Source organism: Bufo gargarizans, chromosome 3 (genome assembly GCF_014858855.1).
Source record: "Bufo gargarizans isolate SCDJY-AF-19 chromosome 3, ASM1485885v1, whole genome shotgun sequence".
Classification (NCBI taxonomy): domain Eukaryota; kingdom Metazoa; phylum Chordata; class Amphibia; order Anura; family Bufonidae; genus Bufo; species Bufo gargarizans.
The window spans coordinates 38,160,358-38,187,798 of NC_058082.1; the positions used below are offsets into that span (position 1 = coordinate 38,160,358).

A 27,441-nucleotide genomic window follows, 5' to 3' on the forward strand; every position below is an offset into this window, starting at 1 on the left:
TCTTCTATGGGGCAGTGCTCTTCTATTGGTCAAAAGCAGATGACAGACTCCCTTTAAGGGTCCATTCACACGGCCGTGTGTGTTTTGCAGATCCACAAAACACGGACACTGGCAATGTCCTTTCCGCATTTTGCGGACCGCATATCGCCGGCACTAATAGAATATGCCTATTCTTGTCCGCAATTCCGGACAAGTATAGGGCATGTTCTATTTTTGTCGGGAACTGAAATGTGGACCTAGAAGTACGGGTCCGCATTTTCGGATCTGTGCCGCACAAAATGAATGGGTCCGCAATTCCGTTCTGCAAAATGCGGAATAGAATTGCGGACATGTGAATGGACCCTAAAGGAATGAGGAGTGCAACCTCAAACCTAGTGCAATGTTTTACTCAAACTAACCACTAATGCATGTCAAAGGTGTCTTTACAGCTGCATATTCCCTCTCCCCATCTCTAAGGAAACATGCGCATTCACCAAGCTGCTGTGGCCCCACATAAATCATAAGAGCTCCCATTTCAGAATAAACACAATGTGACCACATACTTCATTCTATACGTTTATTAGTAATTCAATGTTAACATTTAATTTGTACTGAAAGCATTCAAAAAGGTGAACACTGAAAAGAAAGCAGCTGTAGGGTTGGAGAAATGGCCTTGGTATCTACAAGCTTCTCGCTTTGTGGCTTTTTCATTCTTCTATATAAAGTGTTCATTTCCTCGTTACCTGTGCAGGTATTCATCATCCTGCCCCCATTCATAAATAAAGCTACACTAAACCAAACACAGGAAAGTCACTCGTCCTATATACTCCGCATAAAGAAAAAAAAAAATAAAGTTGCCATTTTATTACACCCATCTAAGAAAAATCTTCAAAAATTACATTTCCAAATAAATGTAAAGCAGTTTTTTTTATTAGTCTTTCTGTATGTTGAACCTCTGAATGGTGTGCATAAACATTACACTCCATGTATAGCAAAAATAATTTTATTTATAATTTACAGTCAGGTGAAAATCATACAATACCTCTCTTTTCTAAGATTTTATAATCTGCGCACATTTACAGAATGTTATTTTTTTTACACACATGAAACTGTGCAGGCAGCATAAGAAAAATCAAATACAAAAATGTATTCAGTAACCAAATAGTTAACCGGGGCCCCGCCCCAGTTAGAGGTTCTTCACTTTCGTGGAGCTCTGTACAAGGCGCAGATTTAAACCGGATCGTCGGGTTCTGGTTTGATCTCCGTTAACAGGGGTATGGTTTGGGCACATTGTGTGGCAGCGTCGGCAGAGGGCTCCTCCTTTACTCTGACTGCGGTGTCGGAAGTGTCTGCCACTTCCTCTTTGACAAGCCTTAACATGGCGTTCAGTGGGTTTTCTAGGAGCGTTTTACTAGGGGACGGTGTGCAGTCTAAAAAGGAGGACGTCTGAAAGAAGAGGGAGGGACAAGTGAGCACACAGGCCTACAAAACAGCAATGATAGCAACGTTGTAAAGATGGCATCAGGAAAGAGTTTTCCTTCCCTAAAGACTTGTTACCAGGGGGCGCTGTTCAGAAAAGGAATATTAAACAGGAATACTACCAGTTACCTTTATGGCATCTTCCTGTTAGATGGAAAGTTAACGTGAAAAACCAAAAGTTACTTACAAGACTCAATGCACGTTTTACCAGCATAAAGAAGTCACTCTCGAGTACTTACATTTTTATAATCTTCATAACAAGAGGGATGGAAAATCTGAGAAAGGAACAAATACTCATTAGAACTAAAGGTACAAGCGGCAAAAACTAATAAACGAGTTCCCACAACACGCCATCACTATTAGACCTCGTGCACACAGCCTTTGCATGCATTAATGCACGGGCACTATTTGTACGACTTCCGCGACTGATCCAAACCCATTTAACTGGAATGGGTCCATTATCCGTCCGCACTGCAAAAACACGTTCTATATTTTTTTTTTGAGGTTTGGAGGCACAAAGAGAAACCCCCAGGGAAGCACCCCGTAGTGCTTCGGTGCCTCCATTCTGCATAGTACTTTCCGGATTGTGGACCCATTGAAGTGAAAGGGTCTGCATCCGTTATGTGGTGAGCACAACTGCCATGTGCATGAGGCCTTAGACACTAAGGCCTCATGCACACGAACGTTGTTCTGGTCCACATCAGAGCCACAGTTTTTGCAGCTGGGATGTGGACCCATTCACTTCAATATAGGCAGTTCTATTAATGGCTGTCCGTGCCATTCCGCAAATCAGTTTGTTACGGATCCGCAATTTACCGACTGCATAACACACAACGGTCATGTGCATGTAGACTAATGACGGTCCTCAATACAAAAGCAGCTTTGCCTGCTCTTCCCCCTCACACAAAACAAGGTCCTTACAGATGACACCCATTGAGAACTCCATATTATACCGCCATATATCTCTAATACCATACAGACATTTGTACGACAGCATACAGAACAGGGAAGGCAATAGTACTAGTCCTTAAAGGGGTTCTTAGAGATCAAAATAAGGATAGGCTAATCATCCGATCAGTGGGGCTTCAGACTCCGCACCCCCACCAATCAGCTGTTTGTTGCGGCAGTCGTGTGATCACTCCATAGACTAGAAAGCCATATACATATAAATCAATGGATAATGCTGAAATACACAGAAGCGCTGCTACAAAGTCTATCCCTGCTTTACTGGAGTAGAGAACCATTAAAACGCAGCTTCACTATAGAGTATCCATTTATATTTTTTTAAATTCTAAAACCTCCATTTCTGGGCGTACAGACAGCGACCGCATACAGGCCTCTTACAAGCATTCGTCTCTTACCTTTTCATTGACACGCATGGCGTTCTTCAGATGCCACTCCTCCTCCTCCTCATCCCAATACTGTTCAAACTGCTCTTTGCAAATGTCGCAGATCTATGGGGAAAGAAACAAAGTAATTGCAGTTTTTGTAAACCCTGGTCAGGGGGGACAGTACAATTAAATCAGGAGAATCCGTTACCTCATCTGCCCCGGCAGGCCCAGCTGGCACGCTCTGAAACTCCTTCTCCTTGGCAGCCTCCTGAGTTTTTAATATCACCTCTTCGTGTACTTTTTCAAAGAACTGACTTTTAGCTCTTTCTTCCAAATCTGCAATTTCCTCAAATTCTATCCAATCCTAAGGAGAAAAAACAAACAAACATGAGATTCCCCACTGAGAACCAAGCCCTTGTGCATCTGCAGACGGGATGCATGAAGCAGAACCCGCCTATAAAATAACTCCTTATATTTTATACGTCTTCTATGTGAAGCAGAAGCTGGCGACTTACCTTCAGGCTGTAGTACCATCTGCGGTGGGTTATTTTCCTGCTGACATCCTTCTCGGTTCTGTTTTGTCGGTAATGCCAGTCCAAGTGGTCGGCATAGATATCAGTCTGAGATTTTGTAAACCTCATCCCACAGGAGTAGCACTGGATGCCAGTGTACAAACGGATTATTATACTCTCATGGCGACTAAGGGAAGACGAGAGGGGAAAGATCATAAACTACACACAACTTTAAGGGTATGCAATGCCCCCCAATGTCCTTCTCCACTGCCTAGAGATATAGCTACATATGAAGGAAAGGTGTCTGGGCTGCTTCACTTGCGCCTCTACCAGATCACTGACGGAAGGAAGAGAGCAGGGAATTGCATGTATATTACAAGAATACGTCATGTGAAGTGTCCTATTCATTGGAGAGCAATACTTATATTGGATTAGGGCTGCAACGAGTCCTCTTAAAATCGAGTAACTCTACACAAAAAAAAAAATCCTTTCCCAGGATTTGTTTGTCACGTGACCACGGTGCAGGAGTGAAGCGCTTGCTATTACTCCCGCCGCTCCGTGGTCTCCCCATGGCCCGCAATGCGCTCTAAATGCTCACCTTGCTGGAAGTGGGCAGGTAATTGGTGGCTGTATGCCGCTGTTTGGGTGCAGCTTGTGAAAGTGTTAAGTCATGGTCGGGCCACTGTGGAATAAGATGCGTGTTGTGGCCGGGGCTCCTTGAAAGTGATACTGTGGGAAGGGCCAATCAGTCGTCTTGCCAAGAATTGGGTGGGATCATGAGGCGGATTGACGCTGACAGATGGAGGCGGCCGGGGCGGTGAAAGCCGGGTTTGGCTCCAGAAGTGCCAGCAAAGGGAGCAGAAATTGGAAGGGGGGGGGGGGGGGGTCGCCAGCCCGAGCGCCTGGCACTGACTGGATATGGGCACAGCTCCCTTCTCTGCCTGGGAGGGCCAGCATCAGCACAAGTTGGATGACTGACACTGTGGGCGAGTTATCAAGATGTGTCCTAGTAAGGCTACTTTCACACTGGCGTTTTGAATTCCGTTTGTGGAGATCTGTTTCAGGGCTCTCACAAACTGTTCAGTTCAGCCCCAATGCATTCTGAATGGATAAGGATCCGTTCAGAATGCATCAGTTTGTCTCCGTTCCATCTCCATTCCACTCTGGATGCGGACACCAAAACGCTGCTTTCCGCACCTAACGCAGGTGTGAAAGTAACCTAAGGTAGAGCTGTCGGGGGTCCCCTCAGGTTTATAGTTTTTATCTTTTATGTATGAAGGTGGCATCCTGTGAAATCTAGAGAAGTGACATATAAGTCACATTGCGGACGGAGTGCACCGGACGGGGGTTTGGGCTGATGTGTAGCTAAGGGACCAGCTGTCATGCCCTAGGATGTCGGTGTAGCAGTGCCGGAGTTGAAGTGAATGGGTCGCACGACACTAAAATCTGGAGTAGCCGCCGGCCCAAGGGGGAACGGACCCGATGGCACGGGGGGAACAAAAGGGTGTTGGGGACTGATGGTAGGGGGTCTGACGAGTTTTTGTAAAGGAAAATTAATTTATTTTTTCTTATTAGAGTACTCTTAATCGTAAAAAATAATCGGTAGAATACTAGATTGCTAAAATAATAGTTTACTGCAGCCCTATATTGGATGACGCCTTTACAGGCTACATCCCACCTTAGTAAACTACTTTCAAATTTTCTCAATGTATATACAGTGAAAAATTAAGTAAGTTTGCAATAGGTCTTAAAGGGGTTGTCTCATGACAGACAATGGGGGTCATATTAGGATATGCGCCCATTGTCTTATAGGTGCGAGTCCCACACCTATATGGAGAACAGAGCCCCAAAAGTGGAGGGTGCAGCCGCCCTCCTTTTTCTTTGGGGCCGCCGGAAATAGCCGAGCGCTGGCTCGGATACTTCCATTGAGCCCATACAAGTGAATAGAGTGGTGGCCGGTCATGAGTGGTGCGCTCACATTCACTTCTATGGGGAGCCGGCTTGGTGGTGGCCAGACCGGAGTTTCCGTACTCAATATAGGCGCGGGTCCCAGTGGTAGGACCCACACCTAAGACAATAGGGGCACATCCTAGTGAGATGCCCCCATTTCCTATGATGAGACAACCCCACTATTCTGCTTCTACAGTTCCTACATAGACAATGCTCCATGGTACCAGACAAACCTTGTGAAGCCTAATCCTGCAGACATTCTTATCCGTCCTCTGTGCCTGACTAACTCTACAATTACACTACAAAGAATATATTGTCTGGAGACGTATAATCTATATAGGAGCTGTAGAAGCCAAATGAAATTAAGGCACGATTGAGAGTTATTGCAAAGTTGCAGCACTTTTTATTTTAAAAGCACTGGGACCATAAAACAATTGGTTGGGAAACTACACAGCATCAAGGCTGTCTTGAGAAACTTTTACTCACTGTTTCAGATCTTCCATAGCAAAGCCAGTGAGGTCCGGAACATCCTGATCCTCTGAAGGGTCATCTTCTTCATCTTCATGAGTAGACTGACTAGACGGTTCAGTTGCTTCTATAAAACAATAACAGGACATTGTTCAGCACTGGAGACTGTAAGGGGAACAATTATTAAACGTAACGGAGCACACTGTGGCCTCCCTAACGATGCTGCGGGAGAGGTATGACCCATTCACGTGGAGTCCGACAGAAAGCAGATTTAGGACCTTGGCAAAGTCAACCCTCCAGCGTGCCACGAGGGTTCAAAAGCTGGCACTTATGTGAAACACTAGAGTGAGGGGGGGGAAGGCTCCGCAGACCTCATCCAAGTTTACTTACGAGAGGAAGTGTTTTCCGTCTGAGATGCTTTAAGTATTCCCGTGGAAAGCAGCTTGGAAAACAGTTCATTAACATCCAGCTGACCCAAGTGGTTTTCTGGATTTGGAAATGCAGCCCCTGAAAAAGAAAAAAATAAATAAATACAATAGCAGCAACATGGACATAACGATTGGGGTCTGTCCACATCAAGAGCCTCTTTTACAGAGGGCAAAAATATAGTGGTGCATGAAGCGTTGTTATTATGGTCAAAATGACACGTCAGCAGAACCGGACAGATCCCCTTATAAGTCAGGGAGGTCCACGGGAAGACATTTCTACTACAGCATTGTGATTTCGGTAATAAACAGAAGCAACAATCTGAACAGAGTTGATCTGGTGAGGTCTCAGCCCATGTTAAATTCATGATGGCATATTGTTAGGATATACAATGGCTTTATGATCGGTGGGAGAACAAGTTCTGGCAACTCCCACTGATCCCGAGAATGAAGGGACCTACAGTGCTGGTTTTGCCCCCTTGTAAGTTTATCTGCAACTTGCCCCTTTCTCTAGATGGGATCGGCACTGTCGGCGTGCTGCTGTACAGATGGGAAACAGCATTGTGGCCCCTACATTCCAGAGGTCAGACCTTCACCAATCAAAGTAACGGCAGATCCTAGCAATATGACAATACCATGCCAGATTGGAATACCCATTTAAGTCTCGGACTTTATGGCTGACTGTAGAGTAACAGAAATCACATTTCGGTAACTGACCTGGCTGGTTGGATGTGAACACTCCGGGCATTTGTGCTGGGGGCAGAGGTTCTTGGGTGAAAGGTGCTGGCTGGCCCATACCGTCCATAGGCTGGAACTACAAAAAGATTGAATGGGAACAGTTAAAAACAAAGCACTCCCCTCACAAATTGTCATATACTAACCACTAATTGTCTGCCCATCGTGTGTAACCTATAATTTACCACCCAAGTGAAGACACTGTAGACTAACATACGGTTCACGTCCGGCCGTTCTCCTACTCCATAAAAATGTACCCGTTTTCTTTTTTTCTAGATTGTCGTAATTGAAAATGGTCAGGTGGTGACAAAGGGCTATTGAAAGCCTACTGCCACAGATTCTCTACTTAATTATAAGGAGCCCAAACCAACAGGACTCTAACCCCAAGTTCACACCTGAGCGTTTTACAGCGCGTTCAGACGCGCTGTAAAACGCTCAACACGTGAAAACCAATGCTTCCCTATGGCCCTGGTTTACACTTGAGCATTTTACAGCGCGTTTGAACGCGCTGTAAAACGCCCAACGCATAAACAAGTTCTTGAGCTTTTTTTGGGCGTTTGTCACGCGTTTTGGCCATAGACTCATTAGCCAACACTGCAGTCAATCACACAAACGCGCGTTTACTATTGCAAAAAACACGCATAAAAACGCGCGACAAATACGCGCGTCTCAGAGACGCTCAGGTGTGAACCCAGGGTCAGGGTATACAGCAGGCATCCTCAAACTGCGGCCCTCCAGCTGTTGCAAAACTACAACTCCCAACATGCCCGAACAGCCTACAGGTATCAGCCTACAGCAGGGCATTGTGGGAGTTGTAGTTTTACAACAGCTGGAGGGCCGCAGTTTGAGGATGCCTGGTATACAGCATTATAAAATCGGTATAAAACGCAGTGTGAACCCGTCAGAGGAGCGGAGGCCGGAACGGGACATCTCACTGACACAATGCGGGTTCCTCACAATCAACTCGCTCGTGTGCATCAGAGGTGGGACCTACAACCATGTCAAAATCGGAACCCCAAAGAGAAGGGAGATCAGCCACTCCTGTGAAAACCACTGCAGCTTACACAGACCCACGGACTTCTATGGGCATGTTTGGGCCACATCACGGACCAAAGCAGTGTAGGTCTCCACTGGATCTCCAAAGATGTGTGAATAAACACATTAAAAAGGGATATGCGAGTACACGACAGAAGACCAGTAATCAGGCAGGAGCTCACAGCATCACAAAATGCTAAATGTAGTCCAGCGGCCAGAGCTGCAGTGTAAAACATGGGTCACATATAGATCAGCAGTTCAAGACTTTAAAGGGAACCTGTCATCAACTTTATGCTGTCTATACTAACGGCAGCATAAATTAGAGACAGGTGAGATGATTTCATTGGTCTGTCATTTATAAGTTAAAAGTAGGTGGTTGCTGAGAACAAACATCAGAATCATTGCAGACTGGGCCTGGAAAAGTCACGGAGACCTGAGAAGAGTCCTGGTTAATCATGACTTCCTGCTCTCCTGCTGATGGCTGGCAGTCTTCTACAGAGTTTTCTCCCTTTCTCTCTAGGAGGAGATGGGCAAGAGAGCAGGAGATTATGAATAACCAGGACTCCTCAGGTAGGTTTGACTCTTTTCAGGGCCTGAGCTCCAATGATGCTGGTTCTCAGCAACCACTTACTATTAGCTGATGAGTGACACACCACTGACATCAGCATTTCTGTCAATACTTTATGCTGCCCTCAGAGAGGTCAGCATAAAGTTGATGACAGGTTCCCTTTAAGAGGTATTAGAAAAACTTGCTTGCTTTCTTCCAAAAACAATACCACCCTCTAAGCACAGGTTGTATGCAGTACTGCAGCTCTTCCACACCGACTCCAATGGAGCTGAGCTGTAACACCTCATGGACAGGGGTGGTGCTGTTTGTAGAAGAAAGCAGCCATGGATTTCTAATCCTGGACGACCACTGTAAAGGGGTTTCCCCAGAGTCAAAGCTTTATCCACAATGGGGGATCTCATATACAAAGTTTGAACTTAGCAGCGTCAAGCCTGGGTCGGGGCGATTTCTCTCAATGCCAGGCGCACCCTCTCAGAAGACTTCACCTGGACTGGTGTGTATCTAGATCAGGTGAATAAGGCACAAGCTACACAAAAAAAATATTAAACTGGTGCAACCTCAAGAGATACTCATCTTAGTAATCTCCTTCCACCTTGTGTAAGAGTCCTCTAGTTCAAGTGAATACAAACAGCATAACTAGACAACCCCTTTGAGGCCAGAAGGGGCCACAAGCAATGAGATTTCACCATAAGCCACCCCCTTTTCCACCTACGCAGGTAAACATACTATGTAAAATTGTAAAGAGGTTTCTCCAAGTTCACTCACCTGTGGATTTGGCTGCATATTTCCGACAGGCATATTGAAGTGTCCAAATCCAGGTCCTTGTGGATTTTTATCATCAAAGTAAGGTCCAGCTGGCCTTTGCAGTTGGTTAGGAAATGCCTGCACTCCAGGGGCTGCTGGACCACCAGGGAACCCTGGGCCCTGCGGCATATCAAACCTCTGATCGGGTCTTTGAAATTGCCGAGGAAACATATTTTGATGATCAAAGGGTACAGTCTGTCCAAAGGGTGGAACATTTTGCCTAACAGGTGGATTTACATTGTCAAACCGTGGTCCAGGGTGTACAGAAGGCCCATCAAACCGTGGCTGCTGATTTGGACCATCAAATCGTTGAGGCATGAGTCCATCAAACCGTGGCTGCATTTGCATTGGTCCATCAAACCTTGGTGGTGTCTGGTGCCCAGGTGGACCATCAAATCTTTGACATGGCTGCCCTGGGATAACATCATATCTTGACATGTGAGGCGACTGGTTTTCAAATCTGTGCAATTGTGGACTTTCAAATCTTGGCCCATTCTGGCCCATTGGTCCATCAAATCTCATCAAAGCTTGAGGACCAGGATCAAACCTTCCACCTGGAGGGCCGTCGAATCTTGGACCGAGTGGCCCATCAAACCTAGGACCAGAAGGTCCGTCAAATCTTGGTCCAGGAGGCCCGTCAAACCTGGGTCCTGGACCGGTGTCAAACCGGGGACCATGTGGCCCATCAAAGGGCATTGAACCCATAGGTTGCCCAATCACTGTGTCGAATCGTATTGGTTGCTCAAACCTCATAGGTGTGCATTGTGGACCATCAAATCTCTGTTGTAGTAATGGTCTGGGAGGGCCATCAAATCTTTGAGGTCCTAATCCACCATCAAATCTCTGAGGCCCTTCAAACCTTTGTGGACCGTCAAATCTTTGATTGCCATCAAAATTCTGTGGTCCGGATCCATTATCAAACCTTTGTGGACCTAACCCGCCTTCAAATCTTGATGGCTGCATGCCATCGAATCGCATTGGTGCCCCTGGTTGACCAGGAGTACCATCAAACATTGGAGCTCCCATGTGTCTACTCTGGGGTCCTTCAAATCTCTGTGGACCTAAAAGTGGACCTTGTAGGACATCCATCCTTTGGCTGTCGACTGGTGGATTAGTAATAATTAGAGTCTGTTCTTCAAATCTCATGGGTTGGTTAACTAGCTGCCCACCCAATTTTTCAAACCTTGGGTCATCAACTAATTCGCTTTTAAAAAGGGGGTCACGCTGACCTGATGTGCCTTCAAAAAGCGTGCAGGACTTTGCAGGAGATTCTGTTCTTGCATTCAACACATTGGTAGGATCTTCGAATCCTTTACCACCAAGACCATCTCCTCTGACAGGTAATAGTGGTGGGGTCTCAAGCAACGGTCTTCTCTCCTCACGCAGGCCAACAAGCAGGTTGTCCTTCCCAAGGAGTGCTTTATCATCTACAAAATTCGGCTCAGTTTCATTATATCGGGATCTCTTGAGGGGATATGGTTCATTGTATGGCTGCCTCTGGTCTTCTCTTAAGCCTTCATGGAGGGGAAAAAAATGCAATATGAGGACAAAAAAAAAGGAAAATTACAAATAAAATGTCAAGAGAAAAAGCTAAAAGTGGCCATACACCTTCAAAAGCTTTTGGCAGAAAGCTCTGGAGGCAGCATCATTTCCCCTGACATCAGGAGACCCCATACATAGCAGATCGACAGCTAGTCCACAGAAAATGGTGGGCTTAGCCGACTTTGTTCTCATGTGTACAGCCACATTAAGTCAACAGTGAAGAATGACAAATGAGAATCCTCACAAAGGGAAACCTACCTATAGAAAGATCTTTCTGTTCATCAAGTCTCCCGAGACCATCATGGACAAGATCATCACTGTCAGGTCTTATTCCTGGTGACAGACGGCCTTGGATCAAATCACGTTCACTTTCTCTTCCATCAAAATCTATATCATCAATATCCATGAACCCTTCTTCCATGAAATGCTGAACATGTGTTCTTCTCAGCTTAGCTTTATGCTGGTAATAATTCAAGTCCGCACTAGAGAGGAGCGGCTTCTTTCGGCCACCACCTTTTGTGTCGTCCGTGGGACTGTCCCAAACACTGGATCTGCGTTTCTCTTCTTGGTACTGAAAGAGTTGTCGAATTTGATGAGCCACGACCAGGAAGTCATCCTGAGAGATTTCGCCTGATGCCAGACGCTCGTTCGCCTGCAATAAAGAAGCATTAGGAAGTTTGATACAAAAACACGCTGCTGATAAATTACCGGAATAATTTCAAATCATTTTCAAGTTACCCAACAGTACAAAGTGACGGCATACAATCCACAAAAATAAATATGTAAGAACATGTAATAGAAAAAAATATGGTCTAATGTGTACAGTCCTGTTCTTACAAAAGCTCCTCATATGAAGCCCTGCCGTAATAACATGTTCTGAAGAAGGAGGTGGGGTAGGTGCTCATATCTCAAGAACGGGACCTCGTCCTTTGCTGCTGCGAATACACAGCAGGCCGTGCATGCGCATCTCTCTCCACTCACTGCTAGGACACTTTCAAAAATAGCAGCGAGCACTTATTCCACTATTTTGGGAAGTCTCATAGCACTTAATGGAGAGAGCTGAGCATGCATGACCTGCTCTCCTACGCAGCATCAAAAGACAGGATTGCCGAGTAATCTCACCATTCCTCAGTGACCAAGTTATGAGAACATTAGTAAGATTGATGTGCCGTGTCAGACCAGACAAGCAGGACCTGTGCCAAGTGTATCACAGCAGTGCACATGCAAAGCACAGTACAATATAAGCAAATGTTTTTTAAAGCTCAAATGCCTGCATGGAAAAAAAAAAAACAAGCATGCTGTGGATTTTCAACCAGGTCCTCTGAGAATCCACAGAAAAATCCACCAACATGTCCCTTGCCAAAAGTTTTGGTGCATTTTACTAGAAACGTTAGACACTTCTCCTCACTCCTGCATGGCCGACTTTACACCAAAATAATGCCGCTCTCCATTAATAAGTCTACTGCATTTTACGCCTCCTCTAAGTGAAGGCAGCTGACTAGTAAGGTGACTTGTGCCATAATCCTCCTGAAGCTTTTCACTTAGTAACCCTCCCACTGTCTATCTGGCAGACCGCTAATATGAATAGTGTTTCACCTTTTTAAGTAATTCGCCCTTGCTTGCTCTCGTTAACTCCTTAGGGATTTGTAGATCGGCATCTGCACTCAGCCAGTCCTGTTGCTTTGGCGTCCGAGGTGAGAGGATACCCTTGTTAGGCCAGTTGTCTCGATGTCTTGCATGTGGGGTTCTGTTCCCCTGATGGTGATCAGCGCCTTGTGAGCTGCAAGGAAGATGGGGATTAGTTGCAGACTGACTCCCGAGACTGTTCGGCTACCTGTCGCATTAACCCCTTAACGCCCTAAACAATTTTCATTTTTTCCTAACGGACTTCCAAGAGTGATATCACTTTTCTATTCACATAGGGGTATGAGGGCTTTTTTTTTGTGTGGGACAAGTTGTACTTTCTAACATTTCATACAATGTATTAAGAAGCTGGAAAAAAAAAAAATATATAAATCACAGCATTCACTGGGCTGCCAAAAAATGATGTACTCACCTGCAGAAAGGTACCAATTACTAGATGTATATAGTTATTGATTTTAATACTTAAAACAAAAAACTATGGCTACTTTCACACTCGCGTTTGGTGCGGATCCGTCATGGATCTGCACAGATAATACAACCGTCTACATGCGTTCAGAGGATCCGTCTGAAAGTCAATGTGAGACGGATCAGTTTTCTATTGTGCCAGATTGTGTTAGTGAAAACGGATTTGTCCCCGTTGACTTACACTGTGTGCCAGGACTGATCCATTTGGCTCAGTTTGATCAGACGGACACCAAAAACGCTGCTGAACAGGGGCCATTTTTAATGTTCTCACAACATATCCCATAGGGCCTTTAGTACACGGTGCATTACTTACGTTTTATTTTCTTCCCAGCCAGACCTCCATCTTTTGCTGGTTTTTGATTCTTGCCAGTTCTCCACATTTTCCTTTGGCTCCAAGCTGGACCTCATAGAAGTCGGAGCTGCAGGATCCTGCTGCCTTTCCTCAGAGCTCTTCTTCTGCCTCCTGTTGTCCCGGGGATCTAGTTTAGGGATTCTTTTACTTCGCTCATCTCGTGTACTTGGTGGAAACTCTTCCGAATGAGGCAGTTTGCCACCAGTTGGGCGCACCTTGCCAATCTTTAGAAGTGAAGGAATAGGGGATAGGCTTCGTTGTCTTCTTTTGGGTGGCGATCGCCTCTCTCTCCTCTTAGGCGACAGCACTGGTGATCGAGTCTTTGGGGAGCGTGACCGTGATCTCTTTCGACCAGGGGCTCTGCTAGGTTTTGTAGCTTGTTTATCAGCGTCACTGGGTTCACTTTTCTGCAAGCCATTAGCAATCTTGCTCCTGTTCCCAGACGGACGATGCTCTGAAGATTTGTGATCCTCTTTTTTCTCTGTACTTCGCCTTTTTTCCTTTATTTCTGCAGGTTTCTCATCAGTTTTATCTCGACTGTTTTTGCGTAGTCTTGGATCTCGCTTACTTAAGTCAGGTTCTTTTGTATCAGAAACTGCGGACTTTGAGTCCTTTGCATGAGGTAATTTTGCTTTCATAGGAGAAGGGGACTTGGATTTACCTTTATGTTCTGTGTGCGCTGTGGGTTCCTTTTTGGGTAATTTGTCACTCGTTTTGCTCTTTTCTTGTCTTGTAGAGGAGCTTACTTTCTCAATAGCTACAGGTTTTGCAGGTTTAGACTCTGGTGGATGTAGGTTCGCTTTGACGTCTTTTTTAGACCCTTGGTCCTTAGAAGGTGTAGAATGTTGACTGCCTCTGTTAAGTCGAGGGTCTCTGGTTGGCACTGCAGGTTTTTCAACAGGCGGTGGAGGCGCCAACACTCTCTCCTTTTCCTTATGAGTCAGGGTAGGCAGCAGCGAAGCCTTTGGAGGACGAAGAACCTCTGGCACAACTTGGGGCTTTGCAGGTACCGAACTCGTACTGCTTGCCTAGACAGAGAAAGAATCTTAACACTTGCAAAGCCCCAGAGTCAGCAGATTACAGGCTGCCATAGTCTACGTTCATAATGCAGATATGACTGCGCGTAAAGAAGTATACATACATAAGGGTAAAAATGTTTTGTATCAAGATACAATAACCACAGTTCTCAAAAATACCTAAAAATGGTTCAGTGCTTAAAAAGACTGTATATATGAATCTAGCCAGTACATACATTACATGGACGACCATTCATCGGGAATGTATAGCCACTCTTTTTGCCATTACTGATCAGAGCCTATTGCCTATATCTTACTGAAACCCAATTATTTACACAAATGTTTGGCAAGGAGCATCCTTAATCTATTGGCAGTGTATATCGGAGACGTAGGCATACAATGGTACACGATTTCACCATACCTCAAGGGTATACCAGTTGTCTCTACATGAAATAGGGCATTAGAATATTTAAAAAAAATAAAATAAAAAAAAAAGCGCCACTAGTCCTCCCCTGTTCCCTTCTGCATGCACAGGCGAAACTCGAAAAATTTGAATATCGTGCAAAAGTCCATTTATTTCAGTAATGCAAATTAAAAGGAATTGCATTAATGCAGCTTAAAATTAGAATTCTGTGAAAAGGTTCAATATTCTAGGCTCAAAGTGTCGCCCTCTAGTCAGCTAATTAGTCCATACCCCCTGAGCAAAGGGGACCTGAGATTGTGACTTTGGGGTTTCATGAGCTGTAAGCCATAATCATCCAAATTATAACAAATAAAGGTTTGAAATATCTCACTTTGCAGGTAATGAGTCTCATATTAATTTCACCTTTTAAGTTGCATTACTGAAATAAATGAACTTTGCACAATATTCAAATTTTTCAAGTTTCACCTGTATGTGAGGGGGAGCACTTTATAGGATGACTGGACCTCAGATACGCAAGGCCCCTTTACACTGCACCATTAGGCCTGATGCACACGACCGTAGTTCGGGTCATTCACTTCAATGGGGCCGCAAAAGATGCGGAGAGCACTCAGTGTGCTGTCCGCATCCGTTGCGCCGTTCCGAGGCCCTGCAAAAAACAAAACAAAAAAAAACGCATGTCCTATTCTTGTCCGTTTTGCAGACAAGAATCGGCATTTGTACAATGGGCCCGTTCCGCAAATTGCACAAAGCACACAAGCGGCTTCTATTTTTTGAAGATCCGTGGTTTGCGGACTGCAAAAAAACGGAACGGTCGTGTGCATGAGGCCTTAAGCTGATGATTGTTGGGAAGGAAGCGTCCCTTCTGGATGATCACCTGCTTATCCGCAGCGATCTCCTCCAGAGTATGAGGAGTAACAGTTGCTAATGCCACTGCTCATCCCCATACAGAATCACGGTTTCCCGGCAACAGAGTCAGGCTAACAATTTAGGTGACCTCATGAAATATACGATTACCTGATGGACGAGCGATTATCTGGCCAATTCTTAGACAGTGTAAAGGAGCGGTAAGAATCAGACAGGATTTCAATCCTATTCAAACATCTAGATGCCAATATTCAGCACTATGCGGTAAACTGTCCGACAAGATCTACAATGGAGTTAACCTCTCGCTTACCAGCTGAGCCTTTGTGTGCTCCAATTCCAGTTCTAACTTCTTTTGTTGAAGCTCTAACAACTGTTTCTGCTTTATCAGCAATTGCTGCCGGATTATCTGCTCCTGGGATTGCACCAGCTTCTGTGCATCAGCGTGAACAGGTGGGGCACGAGGTGCTGTTTTTGGTGCTGAGATGGCATTTGTAGAGGCTTCTTCTGGCTATTGGAAAATAAAATGTATCTTATAATTTATAGATATAGATATATAATTTTAAAACATTTTGTACGAATTAACCAATTTACCGTGAACGAGGAAAAATAAAAACATGTTTCTGTCCCTTTATAACAATACATAATGGAAATGCAGTTCCAATACTTACTTTAAGAAATTTTGGATTCACATGGATACTGGGCGAATTCACATTTGGAGGTAAAGGTTTAACGGGCCATGCCGAGTCCAATTGATTGACCCGCAAATCAAGTGTATAGAGTTTTTTGGATGGAAATATTTCATCCCAGGTGGTCCGTAATTTAAATAAACTTTTTCTAGTGTTTTCATCCACCTGGAAAGAAGAGAAACATTCTGTGTGTTGACGGCGCTCTGGATAAGACAGGCAGATTCACTCTCTACGTCACACACTTGTATCTGACTATACAGAAATAGTGGTTGATAAACTGTACTTACACTTGAAGCCTAAAAGGATATAGTAAAGCAAAGAGCCAAACGCTTGACTCCGTAATACTAAATATTCTGCAGTTATCCATCGTTGATTCAGTTTGATAAATAAGCGCACAACTGCAATACCCTATAGGCAGTTTAAACCAAACAGACCCTAATAAAATAAGAGCACACAGCGGGGCAACAGAGATCATAGGAGGCGTCTTGTTTTAAGCTTTGTAATAAAGGGAAGGTGGGATATTTTGGACACTCCGGCAATGCACACCATCACATGTGCGTTCCAGTTAAGGCCTCTTGCACACAAACGTCAAGCATCCGTTCCATGCATTGGGGACTGCAATTTGCAGAAACGTCCATGTGGTAGCCAGGACGGATCAAGACCCATTTAACTTGAATGGGTCCGTAATCCGTCCGCACTGCGAAAAAATAGAACAAGTTCTATTTTTGGGCGGAGCAGAGGCAATTCCAATCCGTGCTTCCGTTCCACATCTCTGTAATTGTGGATCCATTCAAGTAAATGTGTCCACATCTGTGATGCAGGGTGCACAGGGGCCAGTGCCCGTGATACGGCCACACAACGTTCGTGTGCAAGAGGCCTAAGGGTCAGACATCCAGCCAATTCAGCCCCACATTTTCTGCACAGACTGATGTTAATTGGCTCGTTGACTGTAAGGAGTCTGTGCCCGGGAGCTGACAGTTCTACATTCGAGCAGCTCCCGGATGAGATCATCTCTCACCTGAATGAGCCCAAGGGGTAACTGCACACAATGCAGATTATGTGCGGTTTCTGTGTGGATAAACCACAGCGTATTACAGTGAACGAGATGTGACAAATCTAATGTACGCTTTTCTTTTCTTCATCCGTGTGGAGATTGACCTGTTGTATGGATTTAGAAAACTGCAGCATGCGAATTGTTTGTGTGATTCCTTCTGTAGAGGGGTTTTCCCCCATAGACTTCAATGGGGTTGTTCAGAAAATCTGCATCAAAACCACAATAAATGTTGCAGATTTGTGTGAAGTTATTGTGTTTTTGGTGCGGAGTTCAGATTTTATGCATACAAATCTGCACCGTGTGCAGGTACCCTAAGGATGATCTGTCATGTCCGTTGCAATAAATACCTGTATCCCCAATGAAACAAAGGCAGGACACGTTTCCTGCATGCCTGTTAGGGTGCGTTCATCATGTTTCATGCCTCTGTTTAAAGCATACGTTAGAAAAAAAGATACAAAAAAGAAGCACACCACGTTCTTGTATCCTGCAGAGTCCAGTTTTACAATGGTGAACGGATGCCCTCTATAGCATCAGTTTGAGGCATCTGTTTAACGTATACATTTTTTTGTATACATTAAACTGATGGGAAAAAAATGTGATGTGAGCCCGGCCTTACTCCCCCTGGAAATGCATGAATAAATACAACTAGTCAAGTGTTACCAGTTCCCTTGTCCATGGGGCATCCCTGTACCTTAACCCGTTCGCTACCAGCGATGTGTAAACATGGCACGTGCAGTGGGCGCCATGGCTGGCTGATCTCTGCTGTTTCAAACAGCGGAGACCTGCAGCTAATTACCGTGACCGGCAATAATGCCGACTGCGGTAATTAAAGGCTTTAGATGCCGTGATCAAGTGAGATCACAACATTTAAATGCGCAAAAACCGATGCCCCGTGCGGCCAATGTGGGCATCGGTAGTTGCACTGAACACAGTAAGCCTCGCTGACTAGGCTTTAAGTGTTCATGCTGCAATTCTTATTTTGGCCACCAGATGGCAGGCCAGGATAAGAAATGAGAAATTTCTAGTGTAAATCTAATTTAAAAAATCCCTGACAGAACAAAATCAAAAACATTTATAGGCTCATATGAGCTTCAAAAAACACAAAAAGCCTATATAAAAATAAAAAATATATAGAAAGTTTAAACCATCCCCCTTTTCCATATAATTAAAAAATACCTAAATATTTTTTTTATCAAAGTTTAAATTTATTTTTATACTATTTATACATAAAAAACCTATACATTTGGGGTATAGTTGTAATCGTACTGACCCAGAGAATGAACGGCATGGGTCAGTTTTGCCACAAATGAAACGCAGTGGGAACAAAACCTGTAAGACGGTGGAGGGATTGCGTTTTTTCCCATTTTTTTTTTACCGCTTTCCACTTCATTTTATGCCATAATTAATGGTGGCAATAGAAAGTACAACTTGTCCTGCAAAAAATAGGCCCTCATACAGCTATGTGACCGAAAAAAAAAATATATAAAATTTGTTCTGGCTCAAGGAAAATAGGGAAGAAAAATGAAAACGCAAAAACCTCTGGTATCCTAAGGGCTAAACTATAGGGACACCCCCCACTAACAATGGGAATACTACCACCCAGCTCTCTGTTACCATATTCCCCAGAGGAACATCACAATGCAGAGAGCAAGGATAAGCGGCAAACTTTATTTCTTGTCTGGAGAGCTGATAGACGCTCTGTAAATAAGTTAGGTAAGATTTGGTTGCCTCTTTACCTGGAGCTGGCACCACTGTTGCCCATGTATTCTTATATTGTAGCTTCACCCAAAAACTGCAATTCCAGAGACAGCCAACGGACGAGACTGGCACTCAGATGCTGCTTTTATTTCATTTTTTAATCTCATACACATTTAATATAGTAGTAACTACATTCCATCTTAAAATATAAAATCTGACTTAGGCCTCATGCACACGACCGTATGTATTTTGCGGTCCGTGTGCATTCCGTATTTTGCGGAATGGAGCAGCTGGCCCCCAATACGGACAATAATAGGACACGTTCTATCTTTTTGCAGAATGGAAATACGGACATACGGAAACTGAATGCACATGGAGTACCTTCTGTTTTTTAAATGAATGGTTCCGTATACAATCTGCAAAAAAAAGGCAACCGACGCGGAGAGAAAATACATTCGTGTGCATGAGCCCCTAGTCACCCAACTTTATTTTAGTTCCAATTTTTTTTTTGCAGATTGGATGCAGACATGTTCATTTCAATGGGGCTGCAACTGAAATTTTTTTTAAAAACAGAACATGTCCTATACTTATGTTTTGCAGACAAGAATAGGACATTTCTATAGACTGGAAAAAGAAAATGTCGTCAGCATGCATACGGCCGGTATCTGCAGTTTGCGGACTGTACGGGTACCGTTACACGGCGACATTAAGTCGCGCAAACTTTCATGTAATGAATTTCAATGGTGTTGCATGGGACATGCTACAACTGATGTGACAGTTGCAAGAAATTAAAAAATAAAAATAAAATCAGTCCAAGCCGGATTGTTCCGTGACTGCCGCGTTACAGTACATGCCCCATGTTACATTGCGACACCATTGACATACATCATATAATTATATCTACGCCACACCTCTGTCGCCATGCAGCCGGACCCTAAGACACAGTCGTGTGCATGGGGACTATAGGACGTCAGTAGGTAATCCTGGCCTCTAGTCAAAACCCTACAGCTCTACAGACCCTCTGACACGACGTTTGCAGCCCACCTAGGACAAGAATAAAGCTTTAGCATCAACGTGAGAAAGAATAATGAATCTATACCTTTTCAAACACATTAACAAACGTGGGAACTATGTTTTTAGCAAACGCTGCAGGATAGTCTCTTCCGACATTTTTAACAATGGAATCCATGAGATACATGACTGGAAGCTTCTCTGTGCTAGGCGCCTAGATAAAAGAAAACTGGTAAGTTTAGTAGGACACAAACCATCACCCCACGACAGCTCCCCTCTGTATACAAACCAAGGATTAGATTTACTTTACGTCCCATACATTACTAGAGAGCGGGAGGCTGGAGATTTAGCTATTAATTAAAGGATACCAGTAAGGTTAGTGTTCCCATCACGTCATCGCAGCCATTGGTCTCTAAGACATCCATTTGTTTTTTTATATTTTACAGTTCAACCAAACAGCGTTTCTTTCGGGAAATCCACGGCCGGATGGCATTGCTCTCCATGCTTGCTGGTATTAGGCGCACGTGCGTCCATCTAGTGACGTCTTCCAGAGCACAGTCCAGATCTTTACTCATCCAATGTGACTTGTGAACGGAGTCACCTGTACAAATAGGCTGAGAACAGATCCAAAACGCTCCACCCAGACAGGTCACCTGCTACCTTCAGTCACATTAGTCACCAGTGGGTGCTGCTTCCCCCAGTTGTCCTGCTCCCACCAGAGGAACGGCAGCACAGTCCAGTCCACGTTTAGGTTACGTGTATGTCCATAGTGGTGTAATGTGTGTTGTGACCAGCCACCGACCCAAGATTAAAGCAAGCATTTAGGATGTGACCTTAAAAAAAGGGGTTATCAAGGATTAGAAAAACGGGTCTTTCTTCCAAAAAACAGCACCGCGTCTGTCTGCCGAGCCACGATACCACAGAAACTGGACAGGTGTGGCGCTGTGTTTGGAAGAAAGCAGCCATGTTTTCTTAATCCTGGACAGCACTTTTTAACCCCCCTAACTGTTTTGCCCCAGTCCAGCTTCAGCAGTGGGAAAAGTAGCTAACTGGAGGGCGAGGGGAGGGCTTCTATAGATGCCACCATCTCCTGGATGGTGCCTAGAAACCTGCCACTGGTCTTGTCTGAAGGCTGACAGCAATATGCTCAGTACAGGGGAAGATATCACTGATAGAAATCGGGATGCTGTGAAATGCAGCCGACAGTGAAAGTAAAAACTGGTTTTACCCACAATTATTCCCGACTCGATTCCTCTGTTGCTTGGACCTTAGCTGAAAGCCTGGACCGTCAGCTTTCAAACAAGACCAGCTGCATGTTTCTAGCTGCCATCATTCAGGAGATAGCGGCATCTAAAGCAGCCCATCCCCCTCCAGTGAGCTATTTTTCCCACTGCCTGAGCTGGACTCGGGCAAAAGTTAGGTGGTTAAAGGGGTTTTCCCCATCACAGACAATGGGGGCATATCGCTAAGATATGGCCCCATTGTCTGATAGGTGCAGGTCCCACCTCTGGGACCCGCACCTACAATGAGAACTAGAGGGGAAATGAACGGAGGGCGCACTGCGCAGCCGCCCTCCAAGCATTTCTATGGGGCCACCGAAAATAGCCGAGCGCTGGCTTGGCTATTTCCGTCTGCCCCATAGAAATGAATGGGAGCAGGGGTCGCGCATACGCTCCCATTCACTTATATGGGAGCAGCGCTTAGTGGTGGACGGGCCCCTCCCTGCTCCGTTCTCGTTGTAGGTGCGGGACCCAGAGGTGGGACCCGCACCTATCAGACAATGGGGCCATATCCTAGTGATATGCCCCCATTGTCTGTGATGGGAATACCCCTTTAAAGGGCTTTTTGACCTCCCAGCCACATCCACCAAGCAAAAGACCCGGACTCCCCCAGAAATGTCTAACGCACCCCTAGGAGGATGCATCTGCCTCTGAACTCATCCGGGAGAGCCCAGCTCATTCATGCGGGAGCAGGCGAGACGGAGCTACAGTTTAACATGGTGGAAATTAGTGTTCTATAAAAGGTTAATCATTAATTTCTTCTGTAGGAAAAAATAAAAATCAATGTAATCTATGAAAGAAAAGGTCACAGCCGGGCCCTGACTGTGACTTCACACAGCGGCAGGGGCTTATCGTCCAATGTCCAGTAACCTGCCACCCTCTGATATACAGTTACCACTGACACGGAGAGGGCACACCCAGACCTCACAGTGCCGGCTGCACATGGAAGGAATACACCCCCCCCCCCCACCCCCCTCCCAGATCGGTTTCACCCCTGCCCTCTCCGGTAGAAGAGATCATGTGCAAGTCTTGTGAATGGAACACAAACCATACAGTAAAAACAGTGGTAAATAAAAAACACAAATACATATTTTATACATTTTATTTACAGTTTGCAGCATACCAGTCACACACGTTAAAGCCATTTATTTAATATATAGGAGAACTATTACTCAACACGTGGTTAAAGCATGTGGGGTGGGGGGAGGGGGCGACTGGCGTGTCACTGGGCACTAGCTGCAACGTGACGACTACTGGAGCCAGTGACACGGGGCACACCGTCAGCGGAGGGCTGACATTATACCTTATCACTAGTATGGACAAGGTGGGGGGGATTCTTACACAATCCAGACATCAAGAGGGGAGACTGTACAATACACCATCTGATATATGCATGCTATACAATAGGCATTGGGTGATACAAGAGATGTAAAATAGACCCGGGGACCGGCGATCCAATGCCAGACAGCAGATCCCGGCGGCAGAGGCTCTGGCTGTTTAAGGGTTAAACCTACCCCTTCATCCAAAAAGTAATTTTAATGGAATTTCTAGTTTTCTGTAAAGGTAATGAAAAACCCATCAACTTTCTAATACAGTGTCAATTTCCAACTCTCTGCTTACTGTCAGTGAACAGGGTCATTTCCATCCCAAGGACGGTCCCAGGCTGTCTGAAGCAAACAGCGGCGGAGTACAGGCCGGAGACGAGCGAGTATAAGACATTGTTGGGGTTGTCGGAGATGAATGATCTGACAACCCCTTCAGGGTACAGCCACACAACACTTCTTGTAATGATAGTCTATGGCAGGCGTGCTCAACCCTCCAGCTGATGTAAAACTACAACTCCCACCATGGCCTGCTGTAGACTGTTCAGGAATGCTAGGAGCTATAGTTGTCCAACAGCTGGAGGGCGGCAGGTTGAGCACGCCTGGTTTATGGCGTCTCACTGCGACAACGTCACAGGGCGACACCACCACAAAACACGTTGTGCGAGATTACTGCTACCGACGTCGCCTTACATCCAAGTTCTTGATTCCGCCAGGGTCCAGCATGATTGCTACCGATGCGGCTCTAAAGGAACCCATACACATTAGGTGTATGATCATCCGAAATCGACCAGAACCGCGGTCTACATTCACGACTCGATCGCTGAATGTGTACGGCGGCCGTTACAACAAAAAGCCGCAATGAGTTACAATGGAACAAAAAAAATGGGCAAATCTGTCGGCCAATCCCCGGCAGAAAGCAACGTTTCAAATCCTTGGATTACTCCCACAGATTCTGTAAAAAAAATCCCAGGCAAATGCAACAAAGCCTCTCACAGCTGAGGGTTTGTCGCCGTGTATCAGCCCCAGCTCCGCTGTGAGAGGCGTCAGGCCGGGTCTCTATGTAGCAGTTCGTATCTTTCACAGATTAGGCCGGGTTCACATCACCATTTACTTTTCTGATCCATGAGAACAGACTTTATTTTAAAGGGGTTCTGCACTTCGTTTACACTGATGGATCTATCCTCTGGATAGGTCATCAGCATCTGATCGCGGGGGTCCGACACCCGGGACCCCCCGCCGATCAGCTGTTTGAGAAGGCAGTAGCGCGGTGGCCTTCTTGCCGTTTACCACAGGCCCAGTGACGTCATGACTAGTATCAATGAACAGAGCATAGCCCCGCACAGTGATACTAGCTGCGACGTCACTGGGCCTGTGGTAAACGGCAAGAAGGCTGTGGCGCTACTGCCTTCTCAAACAGCTGATCGGTGGGGGTCCCGGGTGTCGGACCCCCGCTGATCAGATGCTTATGATGTATCCAGAGGATAGACCATCAGTTTAAACAAACTGCAGAACCCCTTTAAGGCTACTTTCACACTTGCGGCAGAGAGATCCGGCAAGCAGTTCTGTCGCCGGAACTGCCTGCCGGATCAGGCAAAATGTATGCTAACTGATGGCATTAGTAAGACTGATCAGGATCCTGCTCAGTCTTAGGGTCCATTCACACGTCCGTTTTTTCTTTCCTGATCTGTTCCGTTTTTTCAGGAACAGATCAGGACCAGATCTGGACCCATTCATTTTCAATGGGTCCTGGAAAAAAATCGGACAGCACAATGTGTGCTGTCCGTTTCCGTTGTTCCGTTCCGCATGTCCGTTTAAATATAAAACATGTCCTATTCTTGTCCTGAAAAAATCGGATCCTGGTACAATACAAAGTCAATGGATCCGCAAAAAACGGATGACATTCGGATGTCATTCCGTATGTCATCCGTTTTTTGCGGATTCCGTTCCTGGAAACACATAGCAAATTTTTTTTTTTTTTTCAATTTTTTTTCAAAGAAATCCAAACAACTTTATTTGATTATTGAAATGTATACATGTTCCCGTTTTTTGCGGATCCGCAAAAAACGGATGATATACGGATGACATACGGAAACATTTTCAGGAACAACGGATGCGCAAAAACGGATCGTTTTTCAGGATGAAAAAAAACAGGACGTGTGAATGGACCCTTAAAAATGCCTGATCAGTCGAAAAAATGCATTGAAATGCCGAATCAGTCGTTCCGGTGATATCCTGCAAAACGGATCCGGCATTTATTTTTTCACCTTTTTTTTCAGTCTGCGCATAACGGAACGCCGGATCCGGCATTAATACATCCCTATGGGAAAAAATGCCGGACCCGGCGTTCAGGCAAGTCTTCAGTTTTTTTTCGCCGGAGATAAAACCGTAGCATGCTGCGGTTTTCTCTTTTGCCTGATCAGTCAAAATGACTGAACTGAAGACATCCTGATGCAAACTGAACGGATTACTCTCCATTCAGAATGCATGGGGATAAAACTGATCAGTTCTTTTCCGGTATAGAGCCCCTGTGACCGAACTATGCCTGAAAAGAAAAACGCAAGTGTGAAAGTACCCTAAGCGTCCGTTTTAACCACAAAGGACTTTTCCTCACAAAAAAAAGGCAAAAAAGGATATAAAAAGAGCACAAAAAGATGCTCAAATTCAACATAAGCAATGTTTTTTTCGGTTCTTCTGACGGATCAGAACAACGGAAGACCAATCCGCTGATGTGAACTCGGCCTCAACACATTTAGAACACGTTCACCAGTAAAAATCATGTCACCAATAACCACCTCACAAAACAGGGGCCATTCCCAGTTTGACCACAAAGCATTACCAGGCCTTAGGTCAGGAACCATACGCTCCCCCTTCACTGACAGTAAGCAGAGATGCTGAGAAGTCGGACAAGCTATAATCAGAACTTTCTATTACGTCCAGCCTTCAGAAATGTCCCCAAACCAGTAGGAAATAAGAAAGGACAAGTCCCCTCCGTATACTGAACGGCAACGCAACATCCCGGGGCCCCCCGCTAACATCTCAAGCGACTCGGCAGAGGCCGAGCAATGACCAACACCGGCCGGAGGACACTGGTCGGGATGTTGATGCACTTTCTGAAGAAATCTCAAAAATGCCATCAACTTGTGGGTAGAGGCACAGGAACCCCCCCGACCCCAGGGCTCCCCTACGGCCATGGAAGCCGCATCCTTATCAATCAACATGGCGGTGGTCATGTGACTTAAATCCCCCATAACACATTAGCTATTCTCTGACAATCTAATGTGTATCGGGGGGGAGCTCCTCAGGCCACCGAGTTTGGGAAGGGGGGGTTGGCAGGGATAGCCACGTCACGCAATCTATGGACAGTAGGGGGTGCAGCGGGAACTGAGGCAACTTATGGGTATTTTAGGTTACCCCTTATCCACAGGGAGACAACTATTACACTGCTGGGACCCCCACCACACCCATCAATGACGGTGATCAGTGGAGGTCCCCACCGATCTAACAGTTTACCCCTAACCTGTGGATAATATAACAATCGCAACACCCCTTTAAGTTTCCTATGTTACTTCTCCAGGAAGCGGCCGACCCCTTTAATTACATTACAAACATCTCATTTCTACCAGGTTTGGGGCATTTTTCTGAAGGCTAGACAACCCCTTTAAGCGCTTACATAAAAGCGGACACCCGTCTCTAACAGCGAAGGGTTTTCTGCAGACATTTACGCCCCATCGATGACTGATCAGCGGCCGAGGTGCCCGCTGATCACTACCACAAATCGGCAGCGCCACGGGGAAAGCTCCATGACCTTTCTACCTTTCCTCAGGTCACCATTGGCCGACTGTGAAAGGGCCCTGGGCCCCCCCCATAACTACACCCTGATTGCCTATCCTTAGCAACAAGGACCTGATCTGTATGTACTATCAGCCATACTGTGGCCTTGAGGAGATCAGGTGACTGCCTGTAAGCCGCCATATTGGCCGTGTCTGGGTACCTAACATACGGGTCTCAGCTCAGAGAGAGGGCTGTAAGTGAGAGAGCTGAGGTAAGATGGCGGACCGCCTCAGATAACGAGGTCGGCGCCATATTGGCTTGTGAAAGAAGGGCAGGTCGGGGATCTGGAGGGCAGAGGGGGGTACACATAAGAAAATAAAATGCTTTAGTCATAAAAACCTTAGCGATTTGCGCTTCGATAAGAGTGACGATGTCCCGGGCGAACTGGACGTTCTCCTCGGCGAGGATGGTCAGCATGTTGATGTGAGGCTTGCTGTTGAAAGTCAGGTCCTCCAGGGAGGACTGATAATCCCGACAGGCGTCCTCTCGCGCTTCGTCGGCCGCCATTGTTGACGGAGGCCGAATACGGCTGGGAGTCCCTGACAGGACAGGGGGGGGGGATTAGGCGGTGAGGTGTACAGCAAGCCGCCCACACGGCATCATGAGACGGCGGGCTGACAGGACGGAGGGGGGCTCCGCTCCTAACGTCTTCCTCCTCAACTCCGCAAGCGGCAGATGTCTTCTTACAAAATGGCGCCGGTCACCGCCAGAGAAAACTACACCAGGACGTCGAGGGTCACGTGACGCGACGCCTCGCAGCGGCTTCTCATTGGTCGGGGATGAAAAAAAAAAAAAGAAGAAGTTGCGCAAGGAATGGGCAGGGAGAGGAAACGGTTGTTTTCGTGACGTCAGAGGCGTGTTGTGATTGGTTGCTAGGAGAGTTTATCTTGCCTGGTAACCGGTAAGGGGAGGAGAATACGCTCGCTGTGGAGAGGCGGCGGCTCGTAAATGGTCGATTACGTC

General features: G+C 45.7%; 1 protein-coding gene across 1 annotated transcript; it reads right to left on the reverse strand.

Annotated features, from left to right (window-relative positions):
* Positions 1-542: 542 nt before the first annotated feature.
* On the reverse strand, positions 543-27,182 carry PCF11 (PCF11 cleavage and polyadenylation factor subunit). Its single transcript, XM_044287157.1, has 16 exons — positions 26,818-27,182; positions 20,131-20,256; positions 16,262-16,444; positions 15,904-16,101; positions 13,251-14,317; positions 12,425-12,608; positions 11,087-11,480; positions 9,248-10,800; positions 6,862-6,958; positions 6,110-6,226; positions 5,738-5,846; positions 3,305-3,488; positions 2,998-3,153; positions 2,820-2,912; positions 1,698-1,733; positions 543-1,425 (listed from the first exon to the last, which is right to left on the reverse strand). The coding sequence occupies exons 1-16, from the start codon at positions 26,983-26,985 to the stop codon at positions 1,210-1,212; spliced, it is 4,881 nt and encodes a 1,626-aa protein (XP_044143092.1). The 5' UTR covers positions 26,986-27,182; the 3' UTR covers positions 543-1,209.
* Between the last annotated feature and the right edge of the window lie 259 nt (positions 27,183-27,441).